At 41.9% G+C, this 18,342-nt stretch overlaps 1 protein-coding gene across 8 annotated transcripts in view; it reads right to left on the bottom strand.

Annotated features, from left to right (window-relative positions):
- Window positions 1-3,228: 3,228 nt before the first annotated feature.
- Window positions 3,229-18,342, bottom strand: part of OTUD7A (OTU deubiquitinase 7A) — a 136,382-nt gene continuing 121,268 nt past the window's right edge. For 6 of the 8 annotated variants that reach the window (XM_054077451.1, XM_054077449.1, XM_054077448.1 and 3 more), the window contains 3 exons: window positions 16,745-16,859; window positions 16,417-16,501; window positions 3,230-14,494 (listed from right to left, as the gene is read on the bottom strand). In XM_054077451.1, the coding sequence (XP_053933426.1) occupies window positions 13,061-14,494; window positions 16,417-16,501; window positions 16,745-16,859 (1,634 nt within the window). In that variant the 3' untranslated portion in view covers window positions 3,230-13,060. Of the gene's footprint in view, window positions 14,495-16,416; window positions 16,502-16,744; window positions 16,860-18,342 lie in introns of all 8 variants that reach the window. The other 2 variants (XM_054077454.1, XM_054077453.1) reach the window with 2 other exon arrangements.

Here is an 18,342-nt window from a genome sequence, read left to right as displayed (position 1 = left end):
AGGGTAAGGCATGACAGTGCATAATAAACAGGGCTGCGTGGCTTTAAGAGACCGATGTTTGTGTTTTCCCATGCTCTCCTATTGTGGAAATAACTTTCTGACTAATTTCTCTGATCCTGGAGACAAACTAAACAGATGCAAAACATAACAAAACACAATAGCAACGGAAAGAGAGAAATTCCTCCCTCCCCTTTCCACCACACGCACGTTTTACGTCAGCAGTCTGAACGCACTCAAAGCCTCGGAGGGGAAGGCTTTGGAAGCAAAGCGCAGACCAACAATGTTGTTCGGTACACGCTTTCTGAATCAAGACCTCCTTCACCACCACTACATAAACAGTGACATGAAAGCCACACTTCCCCTGTCTGCCACTTTAAAATATGTTATCCAGTCTCTGGTTAGAAGTCTTGCCTTCCAGATTTCCCACAGACAGTGAACGGCAGCAGGAGTTTGCCAACTTCAAAGCGTAGCACTTCAAAACCCCTGCGATTTTTCTCTCAACACCGTGCCCCACCCTTTGCAATAAAGATGCCAGTTTGGGGCTCTCCCTCAAAAATGCCACATTCGGAAGCTCACAAACATCTAAAAATCAACATCACAACTGCGATCCACCCAGAGGGGAGTAGCACGATGGGCACTCCTCACCAGCCCTGGCCCCCAACCCGGGCTCTCTCAGGGCTCCCTACATCCAACTGCACAATCCCCACTGATCAGACTTCGAGATGAGTCCGTTTTCTGTCTCTTCCGTCAGCCTCGATTACTGTGCTGAGCCCTCTCTTGAACCCTTTGATACCACAGTACGGTGCCATGGAGCTGCAAGGCCTTACAGGCCTGGTTTAACACGCAACCGCTTTGTTGACTTCAGCAGTCGTAAAACAAATCCCAGACTTCCCCACTCTGGTGCTGCCGTACAAACTGCTATTTGCAGCCCTCTGGGAAGAATGGGATGACTTGACAGGAAGAAGGAATCAGTTTTGTTCAGGATTGCCAATCCCTCAAGCCCGGGGCCACGGAGACGCCCGTGCTCGTGCGCGGTGGGTGCAGATCCCTCAGAAGAAATGACCTCCATCCCCACAAGAGGAGTCACTCTTGGGGGCTGAGGGTTTGGAAGCAGCCGCAGTGCTCCCCAGCTTTTGCACCTTTCCCTGGAGTCTGGATAAGGGGTGGTTTCCCCTCCACACGCCCTCGCGAGCAGCTGTACTGAACCACCGGGGTGAGCAAAGAAGCGGCAAGCCCAGGAAACGGGAACCTTGTGGAGGGTGGGACGGCACAAACAACAAGACAGAGGGAATAAATCAGGCCTGGCTGTTGGCTTCCCTGTAAGAAACCTTCCATTAAGGCTCCACTGGATATTTTTGGACTCCACCTGTCTATTTTTAGAAGTGATAATTAATGCCAAAGGAAATGGGGGGGGGGTATCGAGCTTTAAGTCCAAAAATGGAAAATTTGGTATTCTCACAAAATCACTATGATTAAAGAGGACTAAAAAGGAAGGGTTACATTTCAGGAGTAAAAATATGCTACAAGTCACTGTAGAAATTGTATGTTACGTGGTGTTTGCTAAGAGAGCGGAAGCATTTCAAGAAGACAGCTCTTCACCACTTAAATGTTATTAAATAGGAGCGAAGGCCCAGCTGAATGCCCAGCTTTAAAACACAGCTGTGGCTTTGTGTCGCTCCCAGCTGTGCTGCGGCTCCCGGCTTCTCTGCGTGCTGTGATCTGGCCTTGGGAGGGGCTGGCCGGGACCTCGAGAACAGCCCGCACAGGCTCTGCCCAGTGCCGGCCATGAAATTACGCAATGAGGGAAGAATCACAGCAAAGTGACGCAGCACCCTCACCAGGTCCTTAAAATAATCTGCTTGAAGCACAGGGCTATTATAAGGCCAGAAAAACTGTTTAACGAACTGAGGTGAGAGGTTCTCAGAAAAAAACCCTGCCTGCTTGGATAGGGGAGCCAAAACCAATGCACTGTCTGAAGAGGGCCAGCCTACACTAGCTAGTAGTTTTATCAGTGACATGGGGAAAGTGCGTAAAAGAATCACTAATAACATTAGAAGATTAACTGACAATGCTAATAGAGTACTCGGGGTTGCTCAGTAAACTGGGTACAAACAAATCAAGTGTGTTTGATACAAACAAAACTCAGACATTTGGGGGAAAAAAACAACTTAGCTATACTCACCAGACGGAAGGCTCTAGCTCAGGAAGCAAGGACTCTGGAAAGCACTACGGCAAAGAGCAGCTGAATGACAGGTCCTTGTAGATCTTATGGCCAGAAAGACTAAAGACATCTTTATGAATAAATATACAATAATTTAAGTTATGATATCAACATGTACTGAAACGTAGATGCTATCTATTCTTACATAGAGTCAGAGACTAATTCAGAAGAGAGACCGTCTCACGAGTCTGCAGCAGAGTCTGCCTGAATTAATCCTTGTTGGAGTTGGAGTGTATTTCACAAAAAGCTTTCAGTTTAATCCAAGTATCTACAGACCAAGCCAGATGTTAAAAGCCTGGAGGAGACTCGAAGCACAGGCACGAGAAAGTTAACATTCAATGAAATGGAAATATATCTTTGCAACAGTCTGGTAAAGCACAGTCTGCTTAGGCTGACACAGAGAAGGTTAAGGGACGGCCCCATCCGAGGGTACAAGCAATCCAAGGGCAACAGGCAACTCCTCCATCGGATCCAAACGCAGAAATTGGAGTTAGGCAAATTCAGGTTAGAAACAAAAGGTTCTTTTTTTCACAACTTACCATGTGTGAATCTGACTCCTGTTCAGCACCTGGGGTTTCTCTAAAGAAACCCTGTAGTTCAAAAAGAGTTGGTTGACAAACACCGTGTCTGCAACCTGATGACCCGGGCAGAGAGTTCCTGAGGACGGTCACAGCGAGAGCCGCAGCCCAGCGGTGTGGCAGCACTGCCCCTCGGGCACGGAAGGATCTCGTGTCTTTGGAGCCTGGGAACCAGCAACACAATAAAATCAAACCAAGAGCTGAGCAGGCCTGGCATTGCCTCGGATTGAAGGCAGCCAATCTGTGCAAGTTACTCTTGCAATCAAACTGAGTGAGCTTTATGGCGGCAGAAGGAAAACTTGCGATGAGCCACTGGAGCCCCACCCCGGGGCTGCGGCATGTCCCGTGCTCCTCGTTTCCCCACCGTAACGCTGAGGAGAGCGCACAAAAAGCACAAACAAGAATTCAAGCAAACGGATAATTTAGAAATAAGTTAATTTTATTGAATAGGCATTAGAGCTTCTCTCAGTTTCAAATAATGGAGAAGCCAATTCACACAGATTACAGAGCTATCGGTTACTTCGAATAATCTTTCATAAAAGAAAGAAATTAAATACAGTTCTGCTATAAAAAGTGCGACAGTTATAACTGGAAGTTTTTCCAAACAAAAGCAAGTTTTACTACCTATTGCAAAAATCGGTTTAGTGCTTTAATACTTTACAAAGTAACAATCCAACTGCTAAAAACAGCTCCTACACATCATCTTTGTCAAAGTATGGATCAGATTAAAAATGACATTTAAATTGGATTTGAATGAAAAACTGTATGTAGAAAAGGTTCTCAAGAACTCACACTTTTCACAACAAAAAATATTCATTCCTTGAACATTAATTAATGCTTTCATTCCTTTTTGAATGATGGATTTAAGCGTGATATGGCAGTCAGGTTAAAAATGATCAACTGTTTTTTGATTGAGATGAAAGTGACTGCAACCAATCGTGTCTTTAAATTATGAATATGGAAGAGAATGGGAAAAGATAAACTCACTCCTTTCATACGGGATAAAAGTTTGGCATGAAAATGGTCAAAGACAGAGAAACCTAAAAAGTCACTTCAGCTTTAAATAAATTTCTGATATATTATATTGTTTAGTGAAAACCCAAATCAATCTTTGCTAAAGCAGTATAAATGCAGAGAAGACAAGAAGAAACTCAAACTCAGACTCCAAAAATTTAGCAGGATGGTATGACTACCAAGAAGGTGAATTCTTAGCCATCAAAGATCAGTAAGACTTTCTTGATTCCTTATTAACATTTACTTAAGCTCCAGTAAGAGCCAACGGATACCTTTCTTTGAAATACGGACTTCAGGCACAAATACATTTGCTGTACACTTCTGCGGCTTTAAAAATGCGATTTGCTACGTTATTGAGTCACATCACCTGTCCTGATTTTTTAAACTTTATATATTAGTTTTGGTTACAGTCAAACAGAGACCCTCAGTTAATGAGTAAATGAACTTCTATAAACCAAGGGTGTGACATCTGTGTTACTGTAATTCTTGTTTGGGGAGAGAAGCCACTCTATAGGCAAACTGAACTGACAAAGCCAAATCTTCTTTACTGGAAAAGCTACCACAGGCTTTAAGGACAAAAAGCTTCAGAATCTGCCTAAGGAAGTAGAAGATGAAAGGAAAAATGTTAGGAACAGCAAAACAAAGATGTACAAACAATTTGGGAAGGGCATATTACACAATAGTAACAGTAAAGTTATGATGAATTAGCTACATAGGCCTTTTGTGTATAATAATTCAAACAGTCCTTCCAGATTTGACCGTATCTGAGAGGCACTGGGTTGTAACAGCGCAGAATTGTGTAACAAAAAAGATAAAGTATACTGAATGGCAGAAATACATACAAAGAGCATTGGTATTTTCAATGTTTCACTCAGCTTTTTCGATATAAAAATGTCAGTCACAAGAATCAATGAGGAAGAACGAGGCCTTCCAAGGAGAACAAAGTCTTTGAGCCATACAACAGTCAACTCCAAGGCATTACATAAAGTTTGTAACAGTATTTTACGTCTTAAAATTGGAGCAAAATAAAACTTCAGATAGATTCCAACAGGAAAACAAGAGCTCTACGCAGATTTGAAAAATTTTCAAATCCAGCTGAATGATGATAAATCTGGCACGTTCCAAACACAAGGAGTTAGCCTGGTAGGAGCAACAGGCTTGGAAAAGCCACCGAAGTAATTGCTCCTCGTCAGGAAAGAGTGCAAACCTAATCCAGATTATTAGGGTAGAGTTTTGCACAGAACTGTCAACACTGGCCTGGAACACTGTGGCTGGGAATTCCTAGCTGCTTAGGTCCATGGGGTAATTCCATTCATTATTTAATCTCAGCTTAAATCCTCTTTGTTCTCCTTGGCTTATGGTGAATGAACAGGGTGCATGCAAAGCTCTTTGAGCAGCTCCGAGGGAAAAGCATTTTTGTACTGTACACAAACTATGTGCATTATACAAAGACTGTATTTACAGTACTCAGAATCTTCAGCAAATAAATGAGAAAATCATTGCTTAGCTTCTGTTAGTATTAAAACATAAGTGCACACAATTTGCAGAGTTTAGAGACGAGAGCGCTTCTATCTCGCCCACATGGCTGTTTCAATTCATACCTGACCACAAGCCCAAAGGAGACGGAGGCCGTTCTCTGCACCCGCGATGCCGGGTTTTGCTGCTACACCTCCTGCGTGTTTTAACCAAAAGCATAGGGGAGAGGCTTCGTGTTACCTAAACCTGGAGGCAATGAAAGGCAGTGTTCCACTTCATCTCTACTGCACAGATCTTGTTCAGACACCACGGGCCAGAATGAACTGTATCTGTTTTAAAGGGACATGACCAGCCCTTCTGTCTTTCGGCTAGGCTGGCCGTGGCTCTCAGGCTCCCGACATACCGTCAGGCTTCATCAGGCAAAGTTTCTGTCCCAAAGGCTTCTAATCTTTTTTGTGTAGCAAAGGAGTTACATGGGATTTACCCAAGAAGGTGGCTTTTACATTTCAGCTTGCCTGCAAGTGCATGAAAACTCCGTTTTCATGTTTATATTGATATTGCATGTGAACAGAGGAAGAACTGGGTCACCATCTTACAAGTTTATTCTTTAAACTCCCTCCCTCTCTTTCGTAAAAACAGCATTTCAAAGGGGCAGAATGAAAATGATGTACACAACTCTCACGCGGGAATTAGGCACTGTTTACTTCTAATATCGGATCATATCTTTTTGCAGTCTTAGATGATTCTGCCACTAGAGTAGAATTTGCTTTGCTTTGGAAGGGGAGAAAACTCACCACTTTACTCTCCCTTCTTCCCAACAGCAAACCTCCGCAACAAAGAGGCTACGTTAGATCCAGAGATAAATGGCAAAACAACATTTCTGTTTTCCCAGAATACGGGAAGAGCTACAGAACTTCCACTCTTGACAGGAAATACTTTTTAATGCATCTTAACTCTTTTCCCTGGTTTTAGTATTTTGGTGCCATGGTTACTCCGCCATCTATTTTTATTATCCATTTATTATCCATTATCTATTTTTACCTCTCTCTCCTCATTTGCCTAAGGTTTCCTGACACACCGACACTTAGCAAAGAACAACAATGTTTTAAAGGAATTTCTTTTAAGCTTACAGGTTATTCAGATGAACATACACAGTAACGCAGGCTACAGCAGGCCAGAGCGTTTTACAGACATGGTTAAACGAGTAAGTGGGACAGAGGCTGCATCCAGTAAAGTGACTCTCAGTCCCCAGAGAGTCATAATTTTAAGGCCGTTTGGAACATGGTGGCTTCTACCCATGTCATACGTTCCACAGTGCAAACGCGCATCAGCCACTTCAATTCTCTCGGTACAGTACATGCATTCAGGTAGTGGGAGATAAAACAGCAATCAGAACAGCGTATTCACTTGAGAGGGGAAAAAAAAGCCACAAACCAACTAAACAAATCAGAGTGATCGCGATATCCAAGAAGAAAAGGCCTTACGTTCCCCCCCAGCTCGGTGGGATACACTAACCGCATTAAGAACGCAACCGTTAAATGGCCAATTTAGGCAGGGTTTTGGTACAAGGCAAGTCTCTCCATATTCAAGCAATAACTTCATCAATAAGCCCACACATGAAAAATCACTGCAGATAAAATGTAAATTCCATTGACCGAAAAGAAGTGTAGACTAATAAACAAAAGCCCTGAAGATGTGTTGGAGTAATGCGCACTTCATTTTCTGATACCCAGAAAAAGCTTTTGCTCCCACAGAAATTGATGCTCAGTACATCTTAAACCCACTGTATTTATTAGGAGAAACCCAGGTGCAGAATCTTAACGTTAGGCATCCAGATTAGAAAATTTTGGTTGCAGTACATACATTAACACTAATTCTTAAACAAAGAAACAAATTCCAAAAAAGTAAACCACAGAGGTTATGGAATTTTAAAAACTACACTGACTTCTAATTTAACGTCTGCATTAGATTGCAAAGTCTTTTTTTGCACAGTTCATCAGTAATTGATATGTACAGTACAAAGAGCTATGAAGAAATAAGATCTGGACATTTGAATCTAAAAGAAGCTAATGTGTATTTGATATATAATGAGACACAAGTTATCTGCCAATTAGAGGATGACTTTTCTATGATCTAGAGCGTTTTTCTTCCCACAGATGCTAAATGACTACACTGGTTATTAATTCTGGATTTTCAATTTGAAGGAATTATAAATCTGCTTCTGTTTTTTTTTTAAAAAAAAGCAAAGTATCCCTACTCCAACAGATTCAGAGTTTATTATGAATGTTCCGAGTCAATCGATATCTGTGCAGAAATGTTTCATTTGGTAAGAAAACTTTCCAGATGAATGTCTATTCAGAAGCTGCTTATAAAACTGGCTACTGGTAGGGTCTGGAAGGAAGATGGAATTAAATAGGGAGGGATAGTGTTGTACCAAAATATATAAAGAAAAATTTAAAGCTTTTCAATTAAAAAAAAATAAATGTATATTCAACTCTCATTCAATACAGATGCGCATGACAGACAGAGCAGTTAGAAATGACAAGTACGTTTACAAAGCTTTCTTTTCACGGTTAATTTCTACCAGCATTTCTGAAGGTAACCTACTAAAATGATGACCCTGTTTATAATAAAGGCGCAAAATATTGCTCTGTAGCATATTTGGAAAATAATATAAAAATAATTTCTATATTACAATTTAAACTTGGCTTGTAAAATTCCAACACAATACAGCCTTAAGTCTAGAAACAGAACGTACTTACAAACACCTTTGTGTTGGTTTCCTCTCATTTTTAACAATATAGTATTTTAGTCATATACATTGGAAATGAATGTGCAAATTAAAGTAGACGCTAGTGTTACTGAAATAATTTAAATTCTATGCTATATACTGTTTGATGTTCCTCTGCGTAAGCTGCCGTACCCTAAAACAAATACTCTTCAAATACATTAACGGAGACTTTAAATACACGAAGCTGACAAGCCAGCTACAATCAGCATCAGTTATTTTGCTTCTCTTGACCTATAATTATTTGAGACTATTCTAGTTTCTATTGACATATGGGTTTCACCCGTGCAAAACATTCCCGGTGTTAGGAAGATCTTACTCCCTTACTAGCTCCTACGCTACTATCACATCCAGGTTGCGAGTATTTTGTGTGTCTGTGAAGCACCTGATTTAAGGCCCCCATTACTAATGGGATTCTGTCCACAGATTTTGGAGGACAGCAGATTCAGCCCCAAGAGGCCCAAGGCTCCCCTCTACTCCTCAGGCAACATTCTCATCGATTCTCTCATTGGAAGAGTAACCTGAGGGGAACAAACACAGACTGAAGGCTCAGGCCTTGGTCCCACACACATTTATGCTTTTTCTTAACAGTTATGTTAAGTTTCTGAAAAGCAGCGGTCTCCTTGATGTCAGGGAAACCATTCGTATCAGTGAAGTTGAGCACCAGTGTAACCGTTTGCAGAATCAGGGAGTTCGAGGGCAGTATTTTGTCAGACCTGTGCTGTGCAGTTTTTGATATTCACACATTCATCACCCGAGAAGTAGATTACCCTGAATCCGCCTGTCGGGACAGGGATGTTGGCTCAGCTGACTGCTTTGATCTGCAGGCAAATGCTGCGCAAAGCCGCGTTAAGCGACTCTCCTCAATGCCTTCTGTACGCAAGTAATACTTCATGAGTTCTGCAGTTTTACAAAAGACAACTCTGAAGGCTTCACTTGGCCTACTTAGACTTCTTAAGGAAGAAGGAACACGAAACTTTTCCAAGTACCTCATTATTCTTTCAGCGATGCCTTTAATGCTACCTTTGACTCAGGAAGAAGGAACTAATAGCTAAAGAAAGCTGGGTCACACACTACATTTCCACTGCATTTATAAAGCTTAATGAACCGGGATAACAAAAATCAATTGTTTTAAAATCCAAACTATCTGAAGTTACTTTTGATAATCTACTTCACCATTTTCTGAATGAGCTGCTTGTTAGCCATATGATACAACTGATACCCACAGCTGAAAAAATACTTGTGAAGTCTGGCAATAGTTTATGAACTCTTTAGAAAGCATTTTAAATGGAACTTTAATATAAAGCGTGACCGAAACCCACTATGTATTACAGGCCTCCTCTGCTAAGAACAGACCTTTGTATCAGAGTTTATGAACAACATAAAATAATTGCATAATAGGTTTAAGCCTTTTGTGAAATTAGGAAAAAAGCACATTCACTTGTTTAAAAAAATTCCAGCTTCCTCCAGCCTAAATATCTTCATGTGATTTTGGATCTACTCTGGGAAGGTGTAACCTACCCAGGATTTAGCTTGTACTTTTGCAGGGTGGACAACAGCGATAACTGTTGAATCACTTCTAAGGGGAGAGGAGGGAAAAGCACATACAGATGCAGAAGTAGGAGTGGTTATTGCAGCCACTTGAGCTAACAGGAGGAACACAGAGGGTCCTCCAAAACCAAAACTGATATCTGTACAGCCGGGACTAAGCGGTGAGTCTAACGGGCTCTGGAAGGCATAGAGAGGGCAGATGAGGCACAGAAAAGGACTTGCTGGCCTGTGGGCTGCGTATGCTTTCATTGTAAGGGAAAATAAACCAAAAGAGCAGTCAAAGGTCAGCCTTTCAGTGCAAAAGAAAACCATACTGGGAGATTATTCCTTGTCTCACCTAGCTAAGAAATGACACAGCGTCTTTCAGTGCTGCCGAATGCAACTGATGAGCAGTTGGGAGTTACCTCTGGGGAAAAAAAAAAGGTATAAAATTTTCTCTTACAGCTAGACTCTTCTTCTAAGGTGACAATCACTTCTTCAGGAGGAGGCCTGGTTTCTGCATGTTTGGGCTGCTTAATACCAACTACAGTATCCTCTTCAGACAACTGCTCAGGAAAAAGAAAATCACAGTATTACTTATCCAGAAAAAGGGACAGCTACTGGGAAAAGACGGGTAGGTGTTACCTGGCAAGCTGGCCTTGTAGGCCTGCAACTTCTTTTCAATATTAAATGTTAAGGGACAGGATATAGTGGGATATTTGCAGAGTTCTAAAAGAAAATAGCAAAAGTAAATTATTCTAAGTTACAAAGAAAAGGACTCTGAGGGACTTGGGATGACAGTGAACACTGAAGATTGGTATCATGTACAAACGAGCCTATAATTATTCAGAAGACCAATCAATTTTGCAAAATAATCTAACGTACAGGTACAATCTATTCAATAATTTAGAACAGATCAATTTCTCTAAATATCAACCAGCTGTAAATCTCTTTGTGACTATTTAGATGTTAAAAACACGCTGTCAAAACACCTCCTTTGAAAAACGGGAAACAGCAAATTCTCGTTACTTTTTTCCTCCCTTAGGAAGGCCAGAGCTGACTCAAACCCTCGGGCTGGGGCAGTCTGCTGCTAATGTAGGATTTCTGAAACACAACTTTATGCAGAAGCAATTCTCAGAGTATTAAATGCTACTGCTACTCTAATGCTCTAAGAATTCTTAACTATTGATTTCCTTCGTGAAGTTTCATCCTGTCAGTTTTCTCAGTCTCAGCAATAAACACAATCAGGTATGATACTTGATTTGTTTTAGGATGATCTGGCTTGTTCTCGTATCATCTGCAATCACAGAGTTCTTTGGCAATAAGACCTTACACGCAATCACAACATTTAACCAAAAAAAAAAGGACACTGCTCACCAGCGTGTGCCAGCAGAGCCATGGGCTTTGGAACGCGCTTTCCTTACCCACTGAAGCCCTGTGGAGTTTTAACCTGTCATTCCACGTACTATGCTTCCCTTTCACGAAGGAATTCAAATTCAGTGTATGCGCAGTACATGACAAGAAACACGAAGCACAGGTCTGGATTCACAGGACAGTAACATGGCAAACACTGTGACTTTTTAGGAGTGCCTAATGGATTTACTTTGAAACTATCCTTCAAACCTCCCATCCAGCAGAGAGCCTACTCATAAAGTCAATTTTAAGCACGTGCTCAGTTGTGCAAACTCCAATGGTGCACCTTAGCCCAATCTTACGTGATTTCCTGCAAGCCAATACGCATCGGCACAAGTCCGTCTCTTGTTTCAGACTACTTTACGCGTGGTTTCAAGGGTAACAAGGATTAACTGTACCCAAGCGAAACGGTGCCACCCATGTCAAGAGAAAAAAATGGGGCACAGCAAAAAATAATCAGAAACAAAGGCTCTTTGGCGAAGAATCTTTCCTGTGCGGGCCAGAAAAGTACTAGGCCATCACAAGTAAGGCAGAATTCAAGTCCTGCACCTTTCGGTGGCAGAGGAAGCGGTCCTGGAGGCACGACTTCACCTGTTTGTGGGAAACGAGCTCTTTTTTTAACAAAAAGGCAGACAGTGAGCCATTGCCCGCACGCGTGACACCACCACAGACCTATCCTTACTACTTCACACCAATTGATGGTGGAGTGGTGCAAAAACGGCAAGCGCTATATTCAAGAAAACTTCCCTCAATTATACATCCACTTCAACAGTATTTGCAGCGTCTGCTTTACAGAAACATTTTGAGGAGCAAAGTTTAGTATTCAAAAGCTTTGCAAATACTTACGTAACTATTTGGATCTCAGACTTGTGCAAATCAGGGCTAGGAGCTGCCACTCCACTGCAGGTACTCTATAGCCATCTCGGAACCTCCTGGCAGGTACAGAACTCTCTCTAGCAGAAGACTCAAAAATAGGTGGAGCCAATAGTGTTCAAGAAAGGCTCAGAAGTAGTTATCTCTGCAATAACTATCACTATAAAGTTGAGAAACGAATAAATAAATCATGATTAAATTCATGCAATGGCTAAGAGAATCAATTGATGCAATACCTCTGTTTTGACAAGCAGTTCATTCAGCTCTAAAAACGATCCTAATTCTCCTATCCAGTCATCAAATTTTGCATATCTAATAGAATTTTTAATTTTAATTTCATGTAAAATTTCCCTCCATTTTAACAGCAATGAAAATACTACTGAAATTCAGGTGCTCAGATCTATGATACGTGGGGTTTTCTTGTGACGTGAAGTCTTGCAAATCATAAAATATTTTTTATAAAACCCATTTAGAAATTCAGTACAAATAAAAGTGGCTCAAATCTACTTTTTTAATGGAAATATAGGAATAACTTTTAAGAACTTAAAATTAGGAAGAGCTACAGCCCTTGTGAATTCAGACCTTTTGCTCCCATCTTCCCAGAATCATTCCCTTTCAGCCTACAGTGAGTACAGACGTCAGCAGTAATGCAATAAGCTGCCATGTTAAAAATGTGCAGTACGCAAAAATCACTATCCTCCGGAAAAAAAAGGCTATGAAAAATTTAGGTTTTACTGAGGAAAAAATACTTTCATAGTAGCTATAGAATTTCAAATGTCTGCAAGGCAGATACAACCCTACGACAACACCACATCTCCGGTATTCCGACTTTCCCCTATCGTTCTTCTACCTGAGTGATGTCAGTGTAAATTCAGGCACCATTAGTAAATTTTTGACCAAACATATACACAGCACTGACAAGGAGTAAACAACCCTTCGGCTTACCAGTATATGTAAAAAAGACACTGACAAAATGGAAAATAATATTTTTTTTTTTTATGATAAATTAATCCTATTATTTCCTCATTGCCCCAGAAAAGCGAAAAGCTAGACACTATTTACTCATCAATCCTTTATTCTTTTTTTAAGGATTCCTTTTACTGCAATTCAACACTGTTTACTTTGTAAGTAAGAAAATGGTAAAACTAAGTAGTCACGGAAGAATCCTCAATGCCTGTGTCCCTTGCTGTCTCTCTCCCTGCGCTTTAACTCTTCTTTGTAGCAGTATGAACAGTAATTTTCAGTCTCAGGACGACCATAAAAGGAACAGTTCTCCTTCTTACAGCGGTTCTGCTGGATGGAATATAATGGGCAAACTGTGCTTCTGCCTTGGTTTTTATCATTGTTCAACCAGGTCTGAGGAGCATCCTCATCAGCATATTCTAAGCAGTCTCTAATATCGCCGTTATTGAAGCCGTTTGTGTACGTCTGAGACTTGTGTTCCGTAGGCATGGCATAGCTCAGCGACTCCACTGTGTTCACCGTGCGGATCCCAGATATCCGGGCTGGGCTATAGCTTTGAGAGGACAGTGATCTGTTTTGTTGGGGATAGGTGGCACAGGTTTTTAAGGTGCCAACCACTGGCTTGTAGGTGTCATCTTGGAAGCTCGATGGCTTGGAGTTGACATCATGCAAATGGATGACACTTTGCCTTTGAACAGGTGGCGTATGGCTATAGTGGGCAGATACCGGAATGGGTCCACTTTTCTTAGCACCGTTACTAGGTGAAGAAAAAGACCCGGGAGTGGGACTAGTGCGATCTTTAAATTTTAAAACCAGCTGAGTTGTATGGCTTTGAGGCAAGACGGGTGATGCCCTGTCCTGAGGAGATGATTCTAATTTTTCTTTTGAATACGCTTCCGGCTCCAGTTTCCTACTAGACGACCCATTCAGTGCAGCCTTTTTCTCAGCATCCTTCCTCTTCTGTTCCTGTTCCGCATTGAAACGCTCCTGCGCGCTGGTCAGGTAATAGCCTATCATCTCCTCGTGGAACTGATGCCTATGGCTGGTCAAAAGCAGGCCAGCAAAAATAAACTTTCGTTCACCCTGCATGGCAGCTCTCAAAATATTTAGGCTGAGTTTCACGTCAGTGCTGTACTTCCAGGGGTCAGACTGCTTGTCGGAGAAGGATTTAGTGTTCATCTTTTCAGTGGGCGAGTTGCTAGCTCTGTCAGTCGGAGATGGAGTGGTCTTTTCAGATGGAGAAGTGCTCGCAGACTGTCCAGATTCTTCTTTGCTCCCTTTTCGAGACTTAGATTTCTTCTCTTTGACTTTCTCTACCGTGTCACCATTTTTTCCGTTCCCTGAATTGGCTCTGCTCATTTTGCCATGCACCAGGCCTCCCAGACCACCCATATTCTTTTTCAGTTTAATTCCTAGGGTTTTACTGAGGCTTCCTATTTTATTAGCAACCGAATCCGTCCTGGTTTTGTCTTTATCTTTCCTCTGTTTGTCCTTTTCTTTTTCTTTACTGTTTTTGCCATTATTGCCGTTGGAATTACTACAGATGGAATCTCGGTCCGAGTCCATTGAGTCAGCCAAAGACTGAACGTCTTCCCCGGCTGAAGCTGTAGGGGATTCTGGTTGAGCCAAAGGGGCCTGCTATGGAAAAGGAATTATAATTAGATACAGCAAAAACAGTTTCATACATACTATTAAAAAAACAACCAAAAAGAAAACCAACCAAAACCAAACCTCAAATCCCATATAGATTTTGATAGTGGTTTTAAATGTACTTTAAAATCTAAGCATTGACATTTTAGACTGGTTCTACACAAAATAAAGGTTATTTGGCTGTGCTGACTCTGTATCTTGCTTGTTTCTACAGCAGCTTTTGGCTCACTTCGAGCACATTTTTAGAACAGAGGGCAGTCATTCGGAGCTTCTGTGAAAATCAGTGTCTGAATAACAGAGAGATGCAACTTAGAGCTCCTGTCGAGGGAAAGGCTGCAGCGCAACCTCCCGGCTCGTGCTGCCCAGCCAAGCTGCCCCTCAGCCAGGGTGGAGACAGGGAGCACAGAACGAAACCAGTAACATTGTGATGGAGGGGAAATGAGGTTCTGCTGAAAGCTGCGGGGGTGCAGCACACAAACCTGCATACAGCAATATTTCAAAAGTCATTCTTTTAAAATCCAGACTTATTTAAATTATTTTCTTTGTTGTTCAGGTCTGCGGTGCATGAAAAGCAAAGGTACGAGCTAAACATCTTGCCTGAAATATAAAACACTAGACTTAAACAAGTAGGCTGAGGAATACAATGAGACATTCATTCTTACTGAAACTATAACGCAGATAAAACTGGTGTCAGAAGTGTGAGTTCCAATTTATACTTTAGGTAAGGTGATAAAACATCTTCCTTGAAAATGCAGTCATGAGGATCCTACGATACTTTAAAATGTGGCTCTGTTCATTTACTCCTGCAAAGCCTGGCCTTGCTGCCAGGCCCTGCGAAGCTAGGATCTGCTAGAGAAAAACATGAAACATTGAACTATCCATGATGATTCGGGGGGGGGCAGTTGTGGAGGGAAGGCTCTGGAGATGTGTACACTTTCACTATAGAAATCCACGCCTGCTTCTTGTTCTGGGGTACTTAAAGGTCCTCTGTCCCTCTGGAATCCTCAAGCACTCCAGCGCCCAGGTGGGAGCAGAGCTGTTATCTCTACTTGGCAACGGAGGAAGCGGGTGCTCAAGTGACCCGACCATGCTCACGTGGCAAGTGTGAAACACGGAGAGGTGACGCAGGTCCCACACATTTCAGGCTCACAGCTTACAGCTGCAGGACAACTTCACCTCTCTTTTTTCTGATGTGGTAGCTACCACAGTAGAAATTGTAAAGAAATGGATTTTTTTTCCCTTCTTGAGCTTGTTAAACACTTTCTCCTTTTGTGTTCTGTTCCTCCTTTCAAATCTCCTCTGTGTAGGCTGTCTAAATCACCTCCATCCTCTCCTAGCAACCTTTTGCTTCCAGACTAACGCCTCAATCTATTCAATGTAATATGCAGAGAAATTTGCAGCTGACTAGGTGCCAGCTGGGCACGGTTCTAAAATAGCTTTCTGAAAGAACCAGGCTCCAGTTCAGTGCCAGTCTGTGGCCTTCTGTCAGCCGCTCTGAACTGGGGGCTGTCCAGGGGTGCAAATGTATTCTCAGAAAGAAAAAGGACTTGGGATTGGTGACCTAACAGTGGCATCAGGAGAGCCAGCCAAAGTTCTGAGGAAACAATTCTGAGAAAAGGTCTATTTTAAGGTTCCTCTGAACTACACAGACTACTGAAATAAGTACCAGAAAGATTAGGCTCAAAAATGCATTTCAGAATAGAGCGTGAGTTGCAAAGATATGCAAGCAATGGTGCTATTAAAACAAATAATTAGAAAAATCTCTAAGCCTGATTGCAACGACCATGACCCATGAGTGACTGCCCCTGTGCTAGGATGCTTCGCTGTGTCCACACATCTTACCCTACGCAACACCCTGTCACGCTTTGTATCTCTCATCGTGTTTAGACCAAGGAGGAAGTTTACCTTACCCGTGTCTCAGAGGGTATGCGTATCCACGTTACATTCATATAGCTGTGTAGAAGATTAAGCTTTGCCTCAAGAGACAGAATCAAACTAAGGACGAAAAAAGAAGGGAACAAACAGTCAAAAAGAATTAAAAAAAAAACCAAGGCAATACTTCTCAACAGAGACAGCAGCCTGAGCCGCAACTGTCAGCTGGAGACCCACCCATGGCTTCTCCCACGTAACCAGAGAACATGAACAAAGCCCTCTCTGTTAGCAGCTCTCCCAATACTTCAATCACGTATGGCTCAAGACATTTTACTGCTTAACACTAAAGTTACAGAAAGGTCTTACTTGGCCAGCCTGGTGTTATCATTGTCATCTTTTCCCCACTCCCAGTCTTTCCCAGGATCGACCGCAAAGTGCAAAGGCAGTAACTTGTGTTCAGAGTCAGTCAGGGGGATCACCGCTGAGGTAGAGAAGAAACAAGGATTGGGGTGAAGGGAACGAAAATGATAGAAAAATGATTTAGCTGTGAAAAGCAGTATAACTGGCTGAAAAAGAAGGGCAGAATTTGAGGGCAGAACTGTCACATCCAGAGCAGCACAAATGATTTATACCAGGCTCCATTTCCCTAATTTGATGCTTGTGCGATAGAAGAGAAGGGGGAGAGGTTAATACACTGATTGCTCCTGGAGAGAACATCGCTGCCATTTTGTCATGCACAATAAACATTTCCTGGAGACAGAGCCATTAGAATGGCAGAAAGCAATAAAAAGTCAATATATTCCTGCCTGTCTCCCACGCAGACGCACATATACATTATTTTTCAGTTTATTATCTTTTTGTTTTCCATTGTGAAAGAAACAAAAATATATTGATAAGGGCATTAAGAAAGAAAGCAAAAATGCAGTTGCAGTGATTTTGGCCTCTAACTGTGACTTAACATAATTGAGGAGCATAGATCAACATATATATGGATTGAGAGGTCAGTTTGAGACCTGTCTTGAGTGCAGCGAAAAGACCATTACTGCTGTTCTAGCCCAGCATTACTCTTTAGCTTGGTTTGGCTCCTCAGTCCTTTCCCCCCTCTGCTAGCGCTCTGCCTTCTGACACATCTCTTAATGACTCTACTTCATACTCAGCATGCAGGGACTGCATTCTGATTTTACAGCGTCTATCATTCATCACCAGCAAGAAACTGGTGAAAAATACTGTCAACTTTAATTAAAGCTGGCAATTTGCTTCCAATTCATTAGGAAAAAAAAGTAAAAGCCACTGAGGGGCCGGGCGGGATCCTCAGCGCGGGGCAGGTCACTGCTGCTGCTCTGACAACCAATCAAGAAATTTAATTTTCTGTCCTAGAATCCTCAAGGACTTTGCTGGGGTATTCATTCCAGCAAAGCCAAGGGGCAAAGAAACGTGGAGAAGTCACCCAAACATCATGGCACTGAATTATTGAGAACTGATCACACTTATTGGCTGTATTCTGTTTCTAATCGTTTCTGCAGCTCATAAAACAGATGTTGTCAAAACAAAGGTACAATATTTTTGGTTAACTACTGCTCCTCAGCTAGCAGAAGGCAGAAAATTTAATCGGCACTCTAGATTAACACAGTGAAGTCCGTATTTGGTTCAGACTACAGGAAATAGACACAGCATTTCATTTTTGCAGGCTGGAAATAACAAGGTCAAAGCTCTACAAGTTTAATGGAAACGTTTCCCCCTACTGCTTACAGTAGGTAATGCTTGAAATATTTTCCCCATATTAAGTGCAGATAGAACAGCTGGGAATTAATCAACTGGAGACTAATCAGTTGCAAATACCGCTGTAAGATGCAAGCATAGAAATCGAGACAGTAAGAGAATTTCTCTCTTTAAAGAAACTCAACGTGAATAAGTAGCAGACAGTCTAACTCTACAGCTCTAAACACCTGTAATCAAGCTCCCGA

The sequence above is a fragment of the Cuculus canorus genome, chromosome 12 (assembly GCF_017976375.1).
Source record: "Cuculus canorus isolate bCucCan1 chromosome 12, bCucCan1.pri, whole genome shotgun sequence".
NCBI classification, from domain to species: domain Eukaryota; kingdom Metazoa; phylum Chordata; class Aves; order Cuculiformes; family Cuculidae; genus Cuculus; species Cuculus canorus.
This window is presented reverse-complemented; position numbering and strand designations above follow the sequence as displayed.